This window comes from Peromyscus leucopus, chromosome 12, assembly GCF_004664715.2.
Source record: "Peromyscus leucopus breed LL Stock chromosome 12, UCI_PerLeu_2.1, whole genome shotgun sequence".
Lineage (NCBI taxonomy): Eukaryota > Metazoa > Chordata > Mammalia > Rodentia > Cricetidae > Peromyscus > Peromyscus leucopus.
In genome coordinates, this window is record NC_051073.1 from 64,205,469 (window position 1) to 64,228,467 (window position 22,999).

Here is a 22,999-nt window from a genome sequence, read left to right on the forward strand (position 1 = left end):
CCATAACTCCAGTTCCAGACCTTCTTCTGACCTCAAGCACTGGGCATGCACATGGTACACACATACATGCAAGCAGGGCATTCATACATATAAAATAAACTAAGTAAACTTAAAAATAATTTTTTTAAAAAAAATCTATAAAAACTAGTAAGTCTCTGCTTCATAATAACAGGTATTAACTAAACAATAGAAAAAAAATAGGTAAACATGAAAGTCAATGCTCTTAAACCTTAACATTTTTTTAAAGACACAAGTCTTTTAACCTAGGACTAAGACAATAAATATGAACTGAACATATGACAGTAATTTACATAAGAGAGAATAAGACAGAAGTACATTCCTCACAGTACTGGAAGCTAGGAAGCCCAGAGTCTAGGCATGTGCCCTGGTAAGGACTTCTGTTTCACTCTCGCGGGCAGAGGGAAGACCTAAACTTAGGCATACACCTTCTTTCAGAAAGGCCTTAATTCCACTCATGAGGAACAAGCCCTCATGACCTCATCACATCCCTCCCCAATTCTAGGCCAGCAATTGAACCCAGGACCTCAGGCATGCTAGGCAACTTATTTTGGAGGCAACACATTTATATGAACCCTAACAATAACTAGACATTTTAAAACTGCATTTGAAATAGACCACAGAACGAATTATCATTATAGCAAACGATATAGCAACTAAAAAGGAGTGGGAAAGGAAACTGTCCAACAAACTGTAATTTTAAAAAAGAGTAAAGAAACAAGAATACATACAAAGAGAATGTGTAAGGTTTACTAAAATAAATTATAAATTCAATGTTAAGAAGTTTGACTACCAAAGATAGACTTGCCCAAAACTAGCTAAAGAAGTTGGGTCAGTCATTTTCTTTTAGATTTCTTTTTTTCAGCTTTAAAATATAGGAGAGTGATTATATTGTGCTCATTCATACTGCTCTAAAATGCTAATTATATAACAACATATTAAATAAAAGAAAGTGAAAATCTGACTGCTTCATCACCAATGTGCTCCACACAGCTGCTACGGGCACACCACCACTTTTCTGACTTATTACTCATCAAACAGAAGCTGATTCAATTCTCTAGGCACAGTCTAGTACTAACCAGAAGGGACTAACTCCAATTTAGAGACAACTACTTTTAAATGACTAACGCCTGCTTCTCAGGCAGAATCATCTTTACAAAACGCTGCACCAATCCAACTCTACTAGCAACAATATAGGACAACTGAAAAAGGACATCACCAATTACCAAGACAGTCATTACCACGGGAAGAATCAGGCAGTTCAACTACAGAGAAAGGTAAACACCAGTGCTGACTGCAAGGAGAGCTTTAATGCAATTCTTCAAGCCAATCTACAGAGAATTCTATTAGTAAGGGCTCAGAACCACCAATTACATTCTTTCTCTAGGCAAGAACACCAAAGCAAAATCATCTTTTCAAACTACAATGGCCACGTTAATAATTATACAAACGGAGTTTTTTGAGATCTACTATGTAAAACACTTTCTAATATCCTAAAACAAGTATTTCAGACCTCAAACAAGTTACAAACTTTAAGACAGAATCAAAAGAAATTCTCTACTTTTAAAGAATATTTTAACTCTATTCTGTATCTCATTAAGTATTTCCACAAAATATCCACCTTTAAAAAAAATGCACAAGTTAATAAATTGATCACTAAAAAAATGACGTGAAAACTGTCTCTTACCTCTATAGGAGGGCTAAGGCTGCTGGGCAATGTTTCTGAAGTCACAGTAGTGCTTGGAAGGCTGGCAATCTCCCAAGTATTCACAGGCTGAACTGGTTCAGACTGCTTTGAATGATCTACACATTTTGGATTATCAAGTAAGGTCACTTCATAAAATTCTTGAATATCTAGAGATGAAGAAAACAAAAATTTCAAAAGCATTTATATCTCCTAAACTATGCAATGCTAAAACAACATAATTCTAAGGCAACTTCTTACTCTTAATTAGAAAAATAAGTTTACCACATACTTTTTGTTGTTGTTGTTGTTGTTTTGTTTGTTGAGACAGGGTTTCTCTGTGTAGCCCTGGCTGTCCTGAAACTCACTCTGTAGCCCAGTATGGCTTCGAACTCAGAGATTTGTCTGCCTCTGCCTCCCAAGTGCTGGATTAAAGGCATGAGCCACCACCTCTCACAGCTCAACTGCATACTTATACCAGTAGGTATATGTCAAAATTACATCGAACCCTGCAGGACACCGTGTGCAGTCCTAAGTATTTTACACTTCAAAAGTCAGCATTCTGGAGATAGTTCACAGTTAAGAGTGGCCAGTGGCTAAGAGCGCCCAGTGCTCTTGCAGAGAACCTCAGCTGGGTTCCCAGCATCCACGTCAGAGAGGTCACTATTGCCTAAAACTCCAGCTCCAAGGTATCCAATGCCCTATTGCAGTCTCTGAAGGCTCCTGCATGTTCATGTACACATCACTACACACAATACACACATTCACACAATTAAATTAAAACACATCTAAAAAGATAAGGCCTCATGGATGGGAGGAGCTCACAAGCCCATCTTAGCTGAAAAGCTACAGGCAGTTGACAAATGCTGGAAGGGGGAGAGGCAATTTTCTTTGAGGGTATGATAACTGTAAGGTTACCCATGTTCCCTCCAGTAGATGGCCCATACCCATGCACATAAAAGCAGCACTAATTAGACCCATTAGTCATTTTAAAAAACTGTATTGGACATGAAGGTAGGAAGTAGATATGGGGGCAGAGTCTAGGGGAATTGAAGGGGAAATTAAAGGACAGATATGATCAAAATACATTGTATACAAACATGTATAAAATTTTCAAACAAAATGTATTTTTTAAAAAGTGCTGGGTTAAAAATCCTAAATCTTTTACCAATTTGCTACATGAACAAGATTACTAGTTCTCTGATTTGTCTCACTGTAAACTATGTAAGAACTGTGCTAGTTATAAAGTGCTTAGGTTGTTAATACATAATGTACTCTTACTAAACAGTGGTTAATATCAATATTACAAATTGTTCAGGTGAATCATTACTAATATTTTACATCTTTATCATCACTATTCAGACCAGGAATGTAAATCCTCAAGGGGTTTTAACTGTCCTTCTAACCAAAGTGAATATATTTTTTAAAAGTTAAGAAAAACCAAAGAACCAGGACATCTCCAACTCCTCTGGTCTGCATATCCAAGAAGAAGTGAGAAACAATCACTTAAAGGTATGACAAAACCCTGAAAGAAACGAAACAGAATAGCACAGCAATTGCTTTGCTCCAGTTAGAATTATGCAAACTTACTTAATATTAGCTCTGGCTACTCACACTGCTTACTAACAACGAGTGACAATTACCTAATGTTTAGATTTCGCACTGTAAGTTCTTTAGTCATTTACTAGTATAATTTAGAATTCTTTAAAGAGAGGGAATTATTTAATAGCCAATATGGGCATTATCCTATATAAACAATGAACAATAACTATTAGTAACATTCAGTGTAACTTTCACTTCTTGTTTCCTCCTATCTTTAAAGTGTCATCGTGCCCTTTAAAGACATCTCACTGGCAAGGAGACAGACAGCTCGGCAGGTGAAGGTGCTTGTCCCCAAGCCTGATGACCTCAGCTCAATTGCCAGGACCTCCATACAGGAGGAAGAACTGACACCCACAGCTGTCCTTAGATTTCCAAACTCTAAAAACTGTGGCACATGTATACCCACACACAATTGTAATAAAAATTTTTTGAAAACCCACATCTCACAAGACAGTAGAGACAAAGTTGTTCTGTTTTCAGTTTTAGTAAGTAGAATTAAAAAACTCCAAGTACTAATTAAAAAATAATGCTTGTACCCTGAAGATGAAATCAACCCATCTCATCAGCTGTTAAAATTGTTACTGGGCTGGAGAGATGGTTCCGTGGCTAAGACAGCTCTTGGAGATGACCAGGGTTTGGTTCCCAGTGCCCATGTAGTTAGTGTCCTAGGACAGTCCTCAACCCCAGTTGCAGAAGATTCAGCATTCACCACCTTCCTTGTGGCCTCCTCACACCCCAGGCAAATATATACAAGCTGATAAAACACTCTTACAAATAAAATGAAATCAGTTAAGTCTTTCCTTTTTTTAAGAATGTTACCAGAGAAAATTGGATGTGAAAGAATTTTATGGACCAGAAATCACTGTATGGAAAACTGACACATAGCCATCATGAAGAAACCAAAAATTCAAAATCACTGTATCTCCTATAAGGTATCCACACCAAAATTAGTTAGTTTTAACCCCAATCAAATCTTCAGAACTAATTTCTTGTTCACAGGAAATACCTTGAAAGGAAGAACAAGTCAAAAAAACAACCAAAAGTCAGCCATAAACAAGATCCCAACTTGACACCTAGCCTCCTCAGAAAGTCAAAGCCACGAGAGGGAAAAGGAGTCACTTCAACATAAGGACTGTTCTGCATTTCCTACGAAAAAAGTAAAGACAGCACCAAGTGCAGCGTGAGCCTTGACTACTGGTAATGTAGGGTTGGGGAGGCAGCTAGAAAAGGCAATGGGAGAAGTTGGGGAAACACCAACTGCCTTCCAGAACACTTCAGGGATAGCTGTAATACTTTTATAGAAGTGACTTATGGAGGGGACTTATGAAGAATGTGCATTTTACACATGCGGCGTATATATCTATATTTATATCTTACCCATATTCTCAATTAGTAGCACTTACACATGATTATGTAATATACACGAGGTTCTATTATATTAGGCCTCCAAGAGCATTGAATGAGTATTGAAGAGTTATCAGTATCTAAGTAGACTATACTAGAGTAAAGCAAACTTCAAATTTTAAACTCCTATACGACCTTTTATCTTATAATTAACAAAGCACTGTTATAATACCAATGCAGTGAAAATCTGTACTAGTAATAACCTAAAAAACAAAACTTTCTGCAATGATAAAAATGAATTTGGCTGCATTATCCAAGCTTCAAGCTTTATATGGCTATTAAGCATTTGAAATGTTACTAGCGTGTTTAAGACCTGAATTTATAATTTTTGCAGACATAATAGCCACCTGGCTAGACACTACTGTAGAAATCTAGACTACTATACTTTTAGAGCAGTAACATTACATTTGACATGTATGAACAATGAATAAAGTGTGAATTTTTGGAAAGTTTCACAGCATCTTGCTTATCAATTGAAGTCCTCAACGCTAGATCTTATATTCATCTATCAAACAGCCCCTTTATATATGTAGGTATGTGTACACATATGTACATGTATATATATGTATAAAGGAGCTGTTTGAGAGATGAATATATATACATATATGTGTAGATATATAGAAAGTGTGTGTAAGTTAAACTGGCTTTTAAGATTTCTATTATTTTGTGCGTGCGTGTGTTGGGGGGGTATTTTGCCTGCATGTGTGTCTGTGCACATGCATGTGGTGCCCTCAGAGGCAAGAAGAGGGTGTCAGATCTCCTGGGACTGGAATGAGACTGTTGCAGGTGTTGGGGTTGAGTCTGGGTCCTGTGGAAGAGCGGTCAGTACTCTTCACTGCCGAGGCGCTGCCCCAGCTCCCGCGGTCAGTACTCCTCACTGCTGAGGCGCTGCTGCCCCAGCCCCCGCGGTCAGTACTCCTCACTGCCGAGGCGCTGCCCCAGCTCCTCAAACAGCCCCTCTATTTGCTAATGTAAACTCCTATAACTGGAGTATAAAGCATCAATTCTCTTTCAACTGTATCAGGGTTAAAACAAACCGAGCTGAGGAAACAGCACTTAGATTGGCTAAGCGGCGCACACCTTTAATCCCAGCACTCAGGAGGCAGAGGCAGGCGGATCTCTGTGAGTTCGAGGCCAGCCTGGTCTACAGAGCGAGACCCAGGACAGGCAAGGCTACACAGCCTATTTTGAAAAACCAAAAGCAAAACAAAACAAAAATAGAAAGTACTAACAAGATATGAAAAAATACGAACCCTTCTTCACTGCTCATGAATTGAGAGTGTAAAATGGTAAAACTGTCACTGAAAATGATCTTAAGGCACAGAACTTCTGTGTGATCTGGTAATTCCACCTCCTAGTACACATACAGAGAAAAAAAGATAGGAAAGGAAGAGAGGAGGAACTGACCCAGATTAACAGATCTGTATACCAATGGTTAGTTACTACAGCATAAAAACTGAAAGGTAAAAATTCAACTAGCCTTCAAAACTGACCAAATAAATAAAATATAGTATGTATGTACAAAGAAGTATCACTTACCCTCAAAAAGGAATTAAATCCTTAATACAGTCTATGTGGATACATAAATCTTGAAAATAACCTAAGTGAAACAAGCTAGACATAAAAGGACAAATACTATATTTCATTTATATGAAGTATCCAGAATATCAAATTCAGACACAAAAAGTGAAATCACTAGAGTAGAGAGAAGGGAGGCTGAGGATAGGGAATTACTGCATTTTAACAGGCATGTGGCGTGATCTAGATGGTTTTTTGTTCGTTGTTGAGACATAATGATTGCTCAAAAGAGAAGTTCAGTTTGAATTGAAAATAATTAAAAATTAGGGTGCTAAATTTTATATTATGTATACTTTCCCACAATAAAAATATTAGAAGAGTTCTAGTATCCTAGATAAAGAACGTTAAGGCTTGATAATGAGGAGGAGGAGGAGGAAGGCTACGAAATGCTCTCCCGCAGACATGGCACAGGCTATGGCAGGTGCAGACGCAGGGCTTGTCAAGGCCAGCCTATGAACAGTCACAGATGGGAAGGGGCTCATGGGGCCACGCCTTGAGGAGCACGGGGAGACAGGAAGTCACTGTCCTTGATGACACAGCCTCTGTTAAACTGCCCGTGCTTTAGTGGTAAACTTCACGCCCAGGCCCTTGGAAGTGATCCTGGTTAACAGTGGTAGGTCACAAAGCAAACCAACCAACCATCAGTAGTTCACAGCCATCTGCAACTCTATACCCAAGGGATCTGATGCCCTCTCTGGACTCTGTGGGCACCAGGCATGCAATGGTACATACACGTGCAGTCAAAATACCCATGCACATAAAAATAATGATAAATTAAAAATAGTATTTTTAAACCCAACAACAGAAGTGTCTTTGAACGAATGAGAAAACGGAAGGGAACGGTAGGGTGTAACTCAGTGGCAGAGCACCTGTCTAGCATATACAAAGCCCTCAGTTTAATTAATATGTGTATAGGTAGATATACATAAACATAATTTAATATGTAACATGTAACATAATTTGTTACACACTTAGAAGTTATTTTAATACAGAGTACACTGCTGTATTTTACAACACAAATTGATTATGCTCATCCATCTTTTTAGCGTTAGTAAACTCAGGTTTACAGAAAGGATTTAGGGTTACAGAGTAACTGAACAGCAGCAGTCTCCCGTCCTCCTTCTCAACTACTAACCTCTGACGTTAGGATATGCTGCACACGTTCAAACTGACATTTATGTGCCATTCACTGTCATCTGAGGACCAGTTTACATCAGTATTCACTTTGTGTCGTACACTGAGTTAATATGTACACTTGTTGTTCTGACACATTAATCCATTATTGTGACACCACATACAGCAGTTTCACTGCCTTCAACAACTATTCGAATTTCCTCTAGTCCTCAAATGCTGGAAGCTGCTCATCTTTTTGCTACCTCTCTAGTTTTAGGAAATCTTCCATATCATATCTTACCTTATACATTACATTGACAAAACCTTTTGAAGAGCATTTCATGACAAAAGTCTCAAATGCATTCCTCCTTTCTCACCAAATAACGTAGTTTTAGGAACTGATCCCAAAGTACACAGTCTTTGGAGACTGACTTCTTCCCCTTGGCAGTACATGTGAAGTCTCCTGTCTTTCTTGTGGCTTGTTAAGTTTTATCTTTTTATTGCTAACACTCTAATACTCCATATTATATGGTTCTACTGAATTATTTGCTTAACCATTCAAGAACATCTTGACTACTAAATTTTACTAATTACTAATAAAGCTGCTATAAATAATACGCAGTGTTTTTTTTTTAAATCTTCTTCATGCTACACTCTTACCATGGAGCTACATCCCCAACACCTAGATTTTATTCTGTGTGTTGTTTTAAGGAAACTCATGGTTTCCAAGGTGTTCAGTCCATGGTCACCTGGCTGTGTTTCTGGGCCTGTTGTAGACCACTAACGGGTGTGGGAGTGTGTAGCAGAAACTATTAATGGTGGACAGGAACCAAGAAAAGGGGCTGTGTGAGCGTTTGGAGTGGACATGTTTTCAACTCGTCTGAGGAAGTACCAAGGAGCCTACGTAACTGCTGGGTAATCTGGTGTTAACAGTTTTGAAGAAACTGCCTGAAGAGTCTTCTGACACGGCTGTGTTGTTATATGCCTCCTGGCAGTGTGTGTCACGCACATCCTCGCCATCACTAAGTCTTCTTATCAGTGCCCCGTGGCACTACCCATGCTTTCGTTTGCTTGGTTCTGAGACACAATTTCACTCTGCAGCCCAGGCTGCTGTAAACTCAAACCGTCACATTGGCGCCAACTTTTTTTTTTTTTTTTTTTTGGTGAGGAAGTTGATTTTTTGAGACAGGGTTTCTCTGTGTAGCCCTGGCTGTCCTAGAACTCACTCTGTAGGGCTGGTCTGAACTCACAAAGATCTGCCTGCCTCAGGCATGTGCCACTACTGCCCAGTTACACATTGGCTTGAACTTTGATCCTACTGACTCAGTTTAGTCATTTTCCTTGGCAGTGCCCTACAGTACTTGATGATTTAAATATATTTTTATATTTTAATATATTTACTTGCTATTTCTGATTACTGTAGTGAGATATTTGCATCTTCTGCTCATTTCTAGTGGGTTTTTTCTGTCAAATCTTACATGGCTTTTATGTTAGGTGCCAGTCTTCTGTCAGATTAATGTGTCACAAATATTTTCTTACTGGTTGTGACTTGTCAGTATTTTTCCACCAAATAAAACACTTTTTCATAGATTAAGAATGTTCTGTGTTATGTTCAATTATTGCATATTCTTAGGCATATGTTCAGACTCTTCTTGAGCCTGACCTAATACTAGCCTTAGTTCTTAGCTTGAGAAACATTAAATGATTTGTGAGGTGTTTCTGTTTAGGATGAGATGAGTTATCACCCAAAACAGTAAAGTTTCTTTTTCTATTTGAAAATGTCCATCCTTCTATTTCTTACTCTCCTGCCTCAGCTCCCTACTTTTGGGCTATTTCCGAAATGCTGTACTTCCTCTTCCAGTGTCAGCAAACTATGAAAGTAACAAAGGCAATGAAAATCTTTTACATAAAGACTTCTGAAATAAGTGACTTGACTCCCACAGATTTCCACAGACAACTTTCAGGAATCGGTGTTATAAGCATCTTTACTTACACAGCCATCCCAACCTCTAAAAATGTTTTTGGTATTTTTTGAATGGATATGAATGATTTTGCTGATTCTTAAAACTCATTCAATGTCTTTAAGCTTTTAATTTTTTTTTTCATTCATATGTTCAAGCTATTTGTGACCTTCTGATCTAGAGCTTTGTTTAGGAACTACACTTGCAGGAACCAGTTTAGTCTAAAATCAGGGAGAGCACTTTCAGACTATGAACGGAAAGTACAACTACAATGTGATAAGACAGATCCAGGAGATTCCAGTAAGGTTTTCAATTATGAATCATTTAAGCATGCCATTTCCTCTAAGACATATTTTAGCATTCCTGCATATTCTTCTAGTTTTTTTCTGCTAATGTAACACCATTTTCACAGAAAAATATTTTCAGAGTAATAAACAAAAATGTAATGTTATTTTAATTATATTAGTTAAGCATATCTGGGTGAGCCGTCTGCAGCACCTTCAAGGAAGTTTGGAATCACTCTCAATCTGTATCAATCATTCTTACCATTGTACTCACTTATTTTCTTTACATTTTCAAAGTAAAAATTCAAATAAATGGTACCTAGTTTTACTGAAGGACTGTTACTTTACACTGGTTAGTAAATGTGGTAATTTCTGAGAAAACTGTACTGAGAGAGACAACTTTTGAAGAATTAATTATAATTTATTTATTTTTCTATAGTTAAATGTTTTCACAGTGTATATATAAAATTATGAGCAGTCCCTATTGACACTGAATATTAAAACACATGAATAGACCAGAACTGAGAAAAAAAAAATTAACTTAAAATTGTTAAGTTTCTGGTGATGTAACCTTTACCTTGCTTGAACAACTTCCCTTTCAATTTTTTTCAAAATTTGAATACATATTTAGTAATAAAAATTTAAATATATAATTAAGTTGTTATAGTATCGTAAACCATAGCCATCACACATTCATTAAAATACACCTTTTTAGTGCGTGTGTGTTGTACATAAACATATGTGTATAGCTAGGGATTAAACACACAGTTAGAATGCTTTTTAAAAGTCTTGAATGTAGGTGAATGCTTTCATAAACGATGGAGATAATCTTGGGATTAGAATATAAAGGAAAGTCCTTCCTAGTATGACACCACAAGCAGAAAACAACTACCTATCTACTGGTCAATCTAACCATAAGTAAACACAAGTTCTTAAAATCCAAGTTTAAGAACACGTAACAAACAAGGGTAGTTATTTGTGATTCACCTACCAGCAGAGTTAATATGGCTAGTGTTAATTTTATAGTAAGGAAAATAGTAATATAGTAATTTAAGTAAAGGGAAAAGAGTAGGAAGAAGTACAATGACATGAACAGATAATTCAGAAATTAAAATAAAACATCAAAATAATATATCCCATAAATCAGGAGATACTAAAAGATATACAATATTTTATATTATTGAAGGCAAACTAGTCATTCTTCTATATACTGCCTAAAATATTATATTGATATAACATTAGTAAGAGTATTTCACAAATTACATGAAAAGCCTTAAAATGTACACCCCTTTTCACCTAGTAATTAGCATCTGACAATTTATCTTATGGCTATAATAAAGAATACAAAACAACAACAACCCACACATGTATGGGTGATGTGCACACTTGTATGCCTATGAATACAATGTTTATCAACTCATATAAAAAATTAATTTAAAAACCTTGTTCCTGGAAGGCCATTAACAGAAAAATTTATGTTACGTAAACAATCGTCTAAGATGGCAGAAATCTGGTATGGAAAGAAATCTGTTGATAAATTTTGGGAAAAATAAAAATAATTATGTATGGTGCAGAGAAGTTACGCATTTATACAAATTCAACTGCAGTATCCCAACACACTCAAAAGCAATTCTCCCTGTCAACCCACCACGTAACACACTCAGAAGACTGCTCCCTCTAATAGCTTTCGTTCTCATGTGCCTCGTACAGTGTGAGCTTCCTGCTGTATCTCACTACAGAGTGTGATTCTTTAATTCTTTTTAATACAAGTCACTTAAACAAGTTCATTTAGTACTCAATTAAAGAAACTGAAACAATTATGCCACAGAGAAAAAAAAACAAACAATGTAATAGTCAATAAGCAATAGTACTAAATTTCTGAAAGATTTTCTGGGATTATTTTAACTAGATATAGCTTTTCACCTTACATAATAATTTTATATTTTATAAGATTTACTTTGATTATTTTTGAGTGACTGTTATGTGCATGTTCGTGTGTATCAAAGTAGGTATGTGCATCTCTCTCTGGAGATGGAGATCCAGGCGCTTGTGAGCCACCTGAGGTAGGTGCTGGGAACTTAAGCCACGTGCCTGGCAAGAGCAGCCCGTGCTCTGAACCTCTGAGCCCATCTCTCCAGTCTCTCCTTACATGCCAACTGAGCAATCAGTTCTCACATAGCACAGTTTAGCTGTTTTGTTTGCATAAGACGTTACAGGTACAGACGGACACACAGACCACCACTGACTTGTAGTTTACAAACCTACAGCTGTCTGACCTTCAACGTTTTAGAAGGAACGTGTACTATCTTTGTAACACTCCATTTTGGAGGGCTATGGCGCAGACCACTAGAGAGCAGGATGACAGTGACACACAGCCCGCACTGCAGAAGGAAAACCATCTACCAGTTCATCTCACAGCAAAATGTAAACGTCAAAGAGACTTAGCTAACTTCTAAATCAAGGTACACTGTAAACGTCATGTGGACTCCCAAAGAAAAGAAATATGCGACAAAATGTAAGTATTTTGTATCTCCTACACTGGAAACATGGTAGATATTAAACTAGTACATTAAAGTAAGTTATCTCCAAGCTTTGGACATCATTTGACTAACACAAGAATACTCCTTCAAAACGTGTATGGCTGGTAACCCTAAGGTGAAGAAACTAGACATGTCATAGAAGACACAAGAGAAAGCTTAAGGAGGTCACCCCTGAGCTAAATCTGAGACAGTCTAAACATGAAAATCATTAGAAGGGTGAAAAATGACAACCAATGAAAGAAACATCTGCAAAGCTCATGGCAGACACAGAAGGCTTCTGATTACAATAAAATGTCAAGTGTTGCTGGACAGTGATGGCACACGCCTTTAATCCCAGGCAGATCTCTGAGTTCGAGGCCAGCCTGATCTATAGAGTGAGTTCCAGGACAGCTAAGGCTACACAGAAAAATCCTGCCTCAAACACCAAGGTGGGGGGGGGGATATGCAGGGGTGTGGAGTGTTGCTATTATGTAACTATCACTTTTCAACAACCACAGTAACAAGTACTTCAAATAAGAATCATCCATGGTGTCTCTTCCACATATGCACCTAAGTGCAAGGGGCAGATACTAGAAAGAAGAGAAATCAGACAACAGATAATAGGTGATCAAACTTAATGTTACCATGGAAGGGAAGACAACACTGCATACTTCTGATACACAGAATCCTACACCAAGAATACAAAATCTGAATGTAATTACAAGCAAACACCAGATGAACCCCAAGTGGAAAAACATTACATAAATGCACGTGAGCAGGAACGGGAGAGACAGCTCAGCAGTTCAGAGCACTGGCTGCTCTTCCAGAGGACCCAGGTTCAGTTCTTAGCACCCATATGGCAGCTCACAACTGTCAGTGACTCCAGTTCCCAGGGAATCTAATGCCCTCTTTTGGCCTCTATGGGTACTGCAGGCATGTGGTATACATGCATGCAAAACATTAATGCCCATAAAATAAAAATAGATCTTTTTTTAAAGGAGGTGTCAAGGGAGAGTTGTATTATTCAAAAAGGTCAATGTTGGAGCTCCCTGGGACATGGAGGCAGGAAGATTTCGTGTTCAGGGTCTACCTGGGCTACAGAGCAACTTCAGGGGCCATCCTGGTCAACATAGCAAGACAATGTCTAAAATTTTTTACGACGTTTTAAAAGGCTCTCTCTCTCTCTCTCTCTCTCTCTCTCTCTCTCTCTCTCTTCTCTCTCTCTCTCTCTCTCTCTCTCTTTCTCTGTCTTTCCCCTCCTCCTCCTCTCATCCCCCCTCCTCCAACTAACAGTAATATCCAGTCCTGGCCTATGTCCTGTACAGAGCAAAGGTTCCATCCTGCATAGAGGAAACAGGGACAGCTTAGAAGCAGTTACAGATGCTTTTACAGCTCTGCTAGCCCAAGGTTCCAAAGAAAATTCATCCAGATCCAGCAACATCAAAACAATGCTGCGGTGCTGGGGTAGACAAATAAACAACTCAGCTTTATGAAATCAATACTACTACACGAAAAGTTCATAAAATTCTCTTAATTCCAGTCTGATCCATAGCCTGTTTTCCTGCTCAAACCTACCACGCAAATACAATACAATACAATAACAGGCTAGAATGTAACCTCCATTACGATAAAAAACGCAATTTTGACATTTTAATTCCAAAGAGTGCTAAGTTCTCAAATCCTGTTTATAAAAAAAAATCAACTCATCATTACAAACAATCTCCTTGAAAATGATATTTTAAAAATAAAGAAATAACCACTGCCCCTACAGACCAGCATGTCTTAAACCTATCATGGCTATTACAGTTAATGTAATGACAATGAACATAATGATAAGGGATATTTTAATTAATAAAGTAGACGAGGTCCTGGATTCAAAGTAGAGTTCGATTTCACATGACACGAGTATCTGAGGGTCCGTAGGCAAAAACTGGCTATTTCTAGTGCCTCAGACTTTAATCCAGACAATGGTAAAATCGCCTCATTGGTGAATGTACCTCACAGGACGGAGGACTAAGTGAAGTGTTTGAAATGTAGCCATTATTACTTTTTATATCATTCCCAGCAACAGTTTTCATGGGTTATTTGAGATCTTGGCTAGGAAAAACACAAAAAAGCTTCAATTAAAAGGAATCGAGAAATCTAAACATACATTTTTTTCCATGGACACACAAATGATGAAGGGGGATGATGATGGAAAGGAGCTCAAACCACTAAAGCCATGAGATAACATCCTGCACTTACAGGAAGTCCATCATCACAAACACAAGAAATAACACATGGCAGCAAGGACACAAAGGGAACCACGCTACACTGCTGGTGGGAATTTAGATCTATAGAGCCACTATGAAAAACAGTCTTAGTTTCCCAAAGAAATTAAAAATACAACTACCATACAATCCAGGAATCCACTTTTGGGGACAGATATACCCAAAGGAGATAAAATCACCACCTTGTAAGGATATCTACACACCCATCATGTTCACTGCAGCATCACTCACAAGCACAAGACACAGAAACAATTCAAATGTCCATGTATGGACCAAATGCTTTAAAAATGTGCTGGTTATGCACACATATATACATACATACAAACACAAACAAATCCATTCTTTAACAAAAAGTTTCATCTACTACAACATGAATGAACCTAGAGACATTGTGCTAAAAATACTAGACACACAAAAACACTGCCTGATTTCACTTATGTGTGGAATGCTTAAGATGGAGACTGAGGATGAAATCTGTGGGTGAGGAGACCTAGGAAAAGAGGTTAAAATATGTGGGATACATGTGATGAACAAATTTAGAAATCTAATGTTCAACATGAGGACTAAGACCAATAAAAGTATATAGTACTAGGGATTTTTGTTAGAGTAAGCAGATTTTAGCCGTTTTTTACTAAAAATAAAAGTATGCAAGATGATACACTAGTTGCTTCACTATAGTTCTACTTTATTATCTATCTAGCTCATAACATCATGTTGTAAACCTCAAATATACACATCACAATTTAACTTTTGTTTGTTTGGTTTGTGTTGAGACAGGGAACACTGCGGAAGAAGGTAGAAAGCGGAGGGTGGCAGAGCTGGAAAATGCTGTACTCTGGACATGGCATGGCCAGTGCACTAATGAGCTCACAGCAGGGAATGGCTGCTGGGGAGAGAATCGTTTTCTTTGTGTGTCTGTGTGCATGGCCACTGGTCGGTTACCCATGCACCCACAAGCAGTACTAATTGGACTCGGTGAATTTTTTTATATATATAGACAGACAGACAACATGAAGCTGGGGTGCTCCAGGGGAAGTTGGAGGGAAAAGAATGGGGGGCGGGGTATGAACTGTATGTATGTAAAATATTAAAAATATAAGGTTAAAAAAAACAAAACCGTGGGGGCATTGGGAGTGTAGTCCAATGGTAGAGTGCTAATTTAGTGTGGGTTTAATCCCCGGTATACCTTCCCTTAAATAAAATTAAAGCTTACTATTTATTGCAGATAAAATTAAATCATGTACATCACATGACTAAATTTACCCAAGGATCTGAAGACAGACCTTGATACCAGAATCCTGTGCACAAGGAAAGCAGATGTGCTGAGAAACTACAGGCTACAGGCCAGGCAGGTGGTGGCAGTGGTGGCGCACGCCTTTAATCTCGGCAGAGCCAGGCAGATCTCTGTGAGGTCTGGGCTAGCCTGGTCTACAGAGCGAGTTCCAGGACAGTCAGGGCTACACAGAGAAACCCTGTCTCAAAAAGAAAGAAAGAGCTACAAGGGTAGACTGGTATGAAGCCTCCACAGACTCCCAGGGTCACCCTGAATCCCAGACACCTTAAAAATGACCTGAAATCATTATGAATCTGCGTATCTGGGTTTTGATATAATCAAACCATGTCGAATCTATCTAACTCACCAAACTTTCAAATATCACATGAGGGAATAATATATATTACATTTTCAAAGACGTTCTGAATCAACGACAAAAGGATGATATTCTCATTAATAAAAAAAAAAAAATAAAGCCAGGTGGTGGTAGTGCATACATTAATCCCAGCACTTGGGAGGCAGAGCCAGGTGGATCTCTGTGAGTCTGAGGCCAGCCTGGTCTACAGAATGAGTTCCAGGAAAGGCTTCAAAGCTACACAGAGAAACTCTGTCTCGAAAAAACAAAACAAACAAACAAACAAAAAATCACCAAATATGTTTGGGACTAACTTTTAAACAAATGCGCAGATAATGTGCTTTGTTGATAGAATTTAAAATATTTGACTTGGAAAAAACTGAAGCCAGCTGTGGTGGTGCATGCCTTTAGTCCCAGCACTCGGAAGGCAGGGACAGGTGGATCTCTATTAGTTTGAGGGCAGCCTGATTTACAAAGGGAGCTCCAGGCCAGCCAAGGTTACATAGTGAGACCCTATCTTCAAAAACAAACAAACAAAAAGAACTTAGCTGAAACTAAAAAGTTAATAAAAATGACTGCTTTTAAGACTTTTCAATTTTTTTTCTTTGTTTTTGGTGGTTTTTTGTTTTTGTTTTTCAAGACAGGGTTTCTCTGTGTAGCTTTGGAACCTGTCCTGAAACTCACTCTGTAGACCAGGCTAGCCTCAAACTCACAGAGATCCGCCTGGCTCTGCCTCCCAAGTACTGGGATTAAAGGCGTGTGCCATCACTGCCAGAATTCTATTTAATTACTAGAACATTTCCTACGTTTTATTAAATTGAAATTATCAACTTTAAGTTGCATCACTATTTCATGTGCCAGCAAAAATTTAAAAAAAATTAAATCCACAACCAAACAACAAATTAATAACAGCATCTACAAGCCAGATGTGATTGCTCACATCTGAATCCCGGCATTCCAGAGCCTGCCTGGGCTACCCAGAAGGGGAGGGGCAGGAAAGAGGGGAGGATATAGAGTGTATTAAGATGCCACCCAAATTCAGACATATTAAAATATTTTTTAATGGGGGCCAGTGAGATAGTTCAGTACACAAAGGTGCTTGCCACCAACACTGATGACCTAAGTTCAATTCCCAGGTCCCATGTGATGGGAGGAGAGACAAATTCCTAAGTTGTTCTCTAACCAACATAAGTGGCACATGGGTGCTTACATGTAAGTACGGGTCTATACACACACTCTCTCCCTCTCTCTCTCTCTCTCAATATAATAAAAATAAGATTTTAAATGATATCACAGAACAGATACAAAGTCGTTTGTCCTTTCAAATAACCCTAAGGTATCAGAAAGCTAATGTATCTATCAACTAGAGGAAAAGACAGCATTTCCATACCACCAAATCCCACAACCTCATACAGACTTTAACTGCACAAAAACAATCAATACTATTACTTCAAAGAATCAATAAATACTGATGAAATTACAAAAACACTTGGCATAGAACATGCCTACTGCCAAAAACACTGAACAAATAGGTTAATTCACTAAAACCTAAGAAAATGAGTTCTAAACTATAGTCCAGAAGCTAACTGCCTCTGGGTGGTGGCTCACACCTCTAATCCCAGCACTCAGGAAGTAGAGGCAGGAGGATCTCTGAGAGATCAAGGACAGCCTGGTCTACAGATCGAGTTCCAGAATAGCCAGGACTGCACAAAGAAACCCCCGTCTTGGAAAAAACAAAAAACAAAAAAGCAAAACCCTACCTGCCAAATGACTTTTAATTAGCTCTGGTCATCAGGCCTATGTTTCCTTTAAATCTAGATATAAACCCACATGCACCAGCTCAGGAAATAAAAGTGCTACCACTGAATGGAAAGCAGTCAATCCACAGTTGTTGGGAACTTTTTACCAGCTGAAAGTACAATGCAATACTACTTCAAAAAAACAGCAAAGATGCAAAAAAAAATCTTAACAGCTTAAAAAGATTCAGAATGAGAAGCAAACGTGTTTTGTGGTATTGTTTTTTTGTTTGTTCACTTTTTAGCTCAGACTCTACTTAAACTCACTATTTAGCCCAGGTTGAACTGGAATTCCTGATCCTCCTGCCTCATCATCAAGTGCTGAAATTATAATATGTGCCAAAGAATGAATATATCAGTGCAGTAGAATCATCAACTCAATTATAATACACAAATACACAAAAACCACTACCAAAACATCTATTTCAGAATGGCTAAAATCTGTTACTTTTGTTCCACTAAAATCTGATAGCACATAACTGCTGTGGAATGTTGTTCTGTATGCTGTGAATGTGTGTTGCTCTGATTGGTTGATAAATAAAATGATGATTGGCCAGTAGCCAGGCAGGAAGTATAGGCAGGATAAGCAGACAAGGAGAATTCTGGGAAGAGGACAGCTGAGTCGGGAGTGGCCAGACAGACAGCGGAAGCAAGATATGAAGGCAGAAGTGGAAAAAGGGTTAGTTTAAGTGTAAGAGCTGGTCAGTAATAAGCCTGAGCTAATGGCCAGGCAGTTGTATTTAATAGTAAGCCACTGTGTGATTATTTTATAAGCGGGCCAAGCAAGGGACTGGGGGGGGGGGGGGTTTGGCGGGACCCGGAAAAATCTTCCAACTACATGTTAACTATTAGACATTAAAATACAAATAATCCAAATAACAAAGTAAGTTCATTAAATAACGAAATTATAAAGACAAATAAAATTCTCTAGTGCAAACGTAAATAGAAAATAATCAAAATTCAATTCTGCATATGAACGAACATTCAAAGCAGGCAAGGAAGAATACGCAACAACTGCCTCAAAACATAGCAATCACAATATGGGAAGGGTCGATTCTATTTACTTTACTGACCACTCAGTTCTCCTAAGGAACAGCTTTCCCACACAGTAAGACTACAGTCTACATATACATGTGTATGTAAATGAGGACAAACAAGCCGTGCCGTTTTTTCTCTAAAGTGTCCCTACTATATAAAAATTTCTAGGTTTAATGTTGATCTAGAAAAATCAGCTAAAAAATTATTTTTCTCTTCCTCATTTGCTGGTTTTTTTCCCCATCCTCCAAGTAACAAATTGATGGTTCATTTGAACCTTAAACTTCATGGCTTAGAAATACAAATGCCAAAGTGTCTACTATAGCATTATCAAAATGCTGATAATTTCTGAAGATGGGTGACAGATATATGGCCGTTCATCATCTCTCTATCTTTAACGCATGTTTTTAAGTCTGTAGTAACACTAAATTTTATAAAGTTTTAAGGTCTATCGAGTGTCTTACAAATATCTTTCACTCTAAAATTCAATAAAGAACATCAACACAACAGTAAGGCATGCATCGAAAACAGTGTTCTAATTACACCAATAATTATCTATCAACACACACACACACACACACACACACACACTAGGCCTATCTGCTGGAAAGTTACTGGGAAACCGAACACAATGTGAGAAAGGCTATGTCTTATTTGAACATGTTATACAGCTGGGTTTTTTGTTTTTTTTTTTTTAAATCTTGTTCTTAAACCTGGAAGCAATAAAGACCCTGGTATAGTAGTTTGCAAAATTGTAAAGTACACAAAGCAAGGTGTCAGAGATAGATCAACTTGTTTCTTATATTGGGGATGGTATGGAAAACAAAAAATTCCGTTTTTAAAAAGGCCTTACCTGCTTTCTAAGGTATCAAAAGCCCACTGCTTCAGTTCACCACCCACAGTCTACAGTTCATCGGCAGCCTACAACAGCTACAGGAGTTTTCTGATATGTAATCACTAACAGTGTCAGGAACTAAATTCCGAACTTCAGACTATTTGTCCCGTTCTTTAAATCAATGAACTATCTCATATATAAGATACAGGAAAGAACAAGACTGTTACAATACCGTCTTCGGAATAAGGTAATTACTAGACAAGGCCATCTCTGAGATTGCTTTCCAGATCTAAAATTCATATTGCACAAATGCCACGTTTAACAGAGATGTCCACTAAAGTGATGAGAGCTCTCAGATACAATAGAACCCTCCACATATTTTCAAGGGGTCCAGAAATATAACTCAAATATGGAAACACACCAATAGTTCAGTCATTAACACATTTCTGCAACTTGTCCATATTTTAATAGCTAACACTAAGACATGAAATGCAGTTCTCGAAGTGCACAGAAGTAATCATACTGGTAAGTGTTTCTGGCTATTAAACATTTTTAGAAAGGACAGTGACCTAGCTGGAAAACCACACTAACTGAAGATGTGCTAAGCTAATGACCGTCCCACAGAGAACCACATACATCACCATTCTAAGTTTAAAGTCACAGAGAAGCATCATGCATTAGCGCAGTGGTCACAAACATAAAAAGTTTGAACTCCCACCTATTAAAGCTTGAAAGAGGTTGCTCTGAAATATGTTAATAACCCGCTCTATGGAACTTCTGAGCTGTCTGTCTTCAGTCTGGCTTAGTTTCGATCGATATTCTTCCAACAGATGCAATGCTCTCTGAGTATCTGCAAAGACAAGGATGGTTAACATTTCACAGATGTATTGTGTCTGTGTGCATCCGCATACATATATACAGGAAAGTGGCATGTGCTCCATCTACAAGACATCTGAGAGGTTCCCTCAAAGTCCCTCCAAGTCAACCACTATCGTCACTCCATTCATGTTCCTATTCCCTACTAACACAAATATTGTGAAGGCTTTTATATCACAGGAGAGAAAGATGAGCAGTCTGTGGTTAATTGTGGACTGAGCAACTTAGTTTTACACTGCTTAATAAACAAGAAAAAATTACAATTTGTCGCTTTAGCCCAAATTTTAAGCATTTCTAAGCGTCAGTCCTTAGTATCCCCCAGTTGCTCACAAACTAGTGTTGAGTAAGAATGACAAAGTGAAATTCTGAAGCAATAAAGTTTTTAAAAAGACGTGGTAGGGTACTGATTGCTTCTGTAACCACCGGAGATGTCAAGAAGGTGAGTTGAACGAACTTCTGTGTTTCCACCTTCTGAAAATGATGTGACGCTTAGATACCATAGGCAATCAAGGTGAGACTGCCCGTACATCAGTTACAGAAACCTGTTAAAAACAGTCATCACAACACTGATAGATGTTTCAGCGAGTGACAGCCACAAAAAAAAAATTCTCACCTTGCTTCCGGACCGGCATTTTTCTCCAGAATCAGGAAGGCGGCACACACACCTTTAAAAACACAAAACAGGAAGGAAAACTTGAACTAAAGCAAACAGAACCGTGGATCCAATAGTAACGCCCCCCCCAACCCCCCCACCTCCCCCAACTTTCGACTAGGAAACACTCCAACCTTGGGGTGAGTGCTCACCTTCCAAAGTTTTCCCAAGTGAAAAGCCAGAGCTTTACTTAGAGCCCAGGCGTGTCAGCCACGGCAGAAAGCTGCTCCCCGGGGCTCAGGATCCCCCACCCCGGCACCCCGGCACCCCGCCACGGATCAAGAGCGGACCCAAGCCCGCTTCGGAATGTCGCTCCGAAGCTTCTTTCCCCGCTCCGCAAAGCGCACCTGAAGACGAGGAGCGGGGCCACCGCCACCGCGCCGTGCTCGCCGCGCTCCCCACCTGCTGCCGCCGCCGCCGACGACGACCGACCGGCCGGCCCGCGGAGCAGCCGAGCAGCCGCGCCGCGCAGCGCCCCGTCGAGCGCCCGTGCGGCTCCCCCCGCCCCGCTCGGGCCCCCTCCTCTCTCGCTTGCCTGGCTCCTCGCTCGCCTCCTCCCGGCGACTCCAGCAGGGGCCGGCCCGGCCCGGGCCGCCGCCGCCGCTCGCTCGCTCTCGCGCCGCTCTCCGCGCCGCCCTCGCGCCGCTCATGCACCTCTCGGCGGCCCCCACACCTGCGGCGCCGCCGCCGCCGCCGCCAAGTTGCCGCGAGCGGCGAGCGCGGGCGCCCCGGTGCGCTCGGGCCGGACGCGGAGCAGCTCCCTGGCCCGGCCCGCTCCACGTACCCCGCCCCGCCCCGGCTCGAGCTCAGCCGAGGGGGTGAGGGGACGGGGAGGGGAGGAGCTCCCGTCGGCAGCCGCACCCCCCCCTCTCCCTCCACGCGCCGCTGCCTCGGCCGCCGCCGCCGCCGCCTGGCCCGCTCGCCGCGGCCCGCCGCCCCGCTCGCCCCGCTCGCCTCCGGGCCGCCCCACCCCCGGAACCTCGCCTCCTTCCGCGGTCCCCCCCAGTCGCTCTCCCCCTAAACTTTCCGCCAAGATGGCGGCCCTGGAGCTGGCCGGGGCGCGCGCCCACGTGACTGCCTTTCCCCGGGCGCTCTCAGCCAATGAGAAGTGAGGAGGCGGCTCGCTCCGAGCCCGGGGCTCCGGGCGCTGCTACCTTGGGGCTGGGCAAGGGAGGAGGGCCGGGAGGGGAGGGCGCCGGAGAAGTGCGAGGGAGACCCGCCGGCATCCAGAGGGGAGCGCGCCTGGCAGAGAGGAGCCCCCGTCCGAGTGGCCCCGAGGACAAAGGAGCGCACACCCGCGCTCTACAGGTGGGCTGGAGTGGCGTCGGGACGGCCCGCCGCCGGGAACTGGCGTGCGCCAGCCCCGGGGATGCTGGAGGCGTCGGGGAGGAGAGCCGTGGCCTCACCTGCGCCGGATCCAGGACGCCGACTCCAGACGCCCCTGAACCCCGCGGCACACGTGCCGGCCAACTTCAAGGTTCTTGCCCGGCACGCCCGGGGTGGATCCCCAACCAGGAGAAACGAATTTGAGCCGACTGCGCCGCCACCCACGTCTAGGGGGCGGAGGAAGAAGGGACTTGGGAGGGGCAGGGGTCGTCCACGTCTTCTTCCACTTTGTGCTGGTTTTCTAAAAATGCCTCGCGTCTCAGAGGTTTGAGGAGCTTCATTGAGGACGAGGTGTAGGTCACACGGTGATGGACGGACTGATTGGCTGAAAGTTTGAGGGTGTCAGAGGACTTTTAGG

The 22,999-nt window shown here is 40.6% G+C and overlaps 1 protein-coding gene across 15 annotated transcripts in view; it reads right to left on the bottom strand.

Moving 5' to 3' along the window:
• Positions 1-22,746, bottom strand: part of Dlg1 (discs large MAGUK scaffold protein 1) — a 210,279-nt gene extending 187,533 nt beyond the window's left edge. For 14 of the 15 annotated variants that reach the window (XM_028894066.2, XM_028894065.2, XM_028894064.2 and 11 more), the window contains exons 1-4: positions 21,791-21,871; positions 21,217-21,268; positions 20,446-20,577; positions 1,706-1,872 (exon numbers count right to left, since the gene is read on the bottom strand). In XM_028894066.2, the coding sequence (XP_028749899.1) occupies positions 1,706-1,872; positions 20,446-20,577; positions 21,217-21,235 (318 nt within the window). In that variant the 5' untranslated portion in view covers positions 21,236-21,268; positions 21,791-21,871. Of the gene's footprint in view, positions 1-1,705; positions 1,873-20,445; positions 20,578-21,216; positions 21,269-21,790; positions 21,872-22,661 lie in introns of those variants that run through there. The other variant, XM_037209803.1, reaches the window with a different exon arrangement.
• Positions 22,747-22,999: the final 253 nt, after the last annotated feature.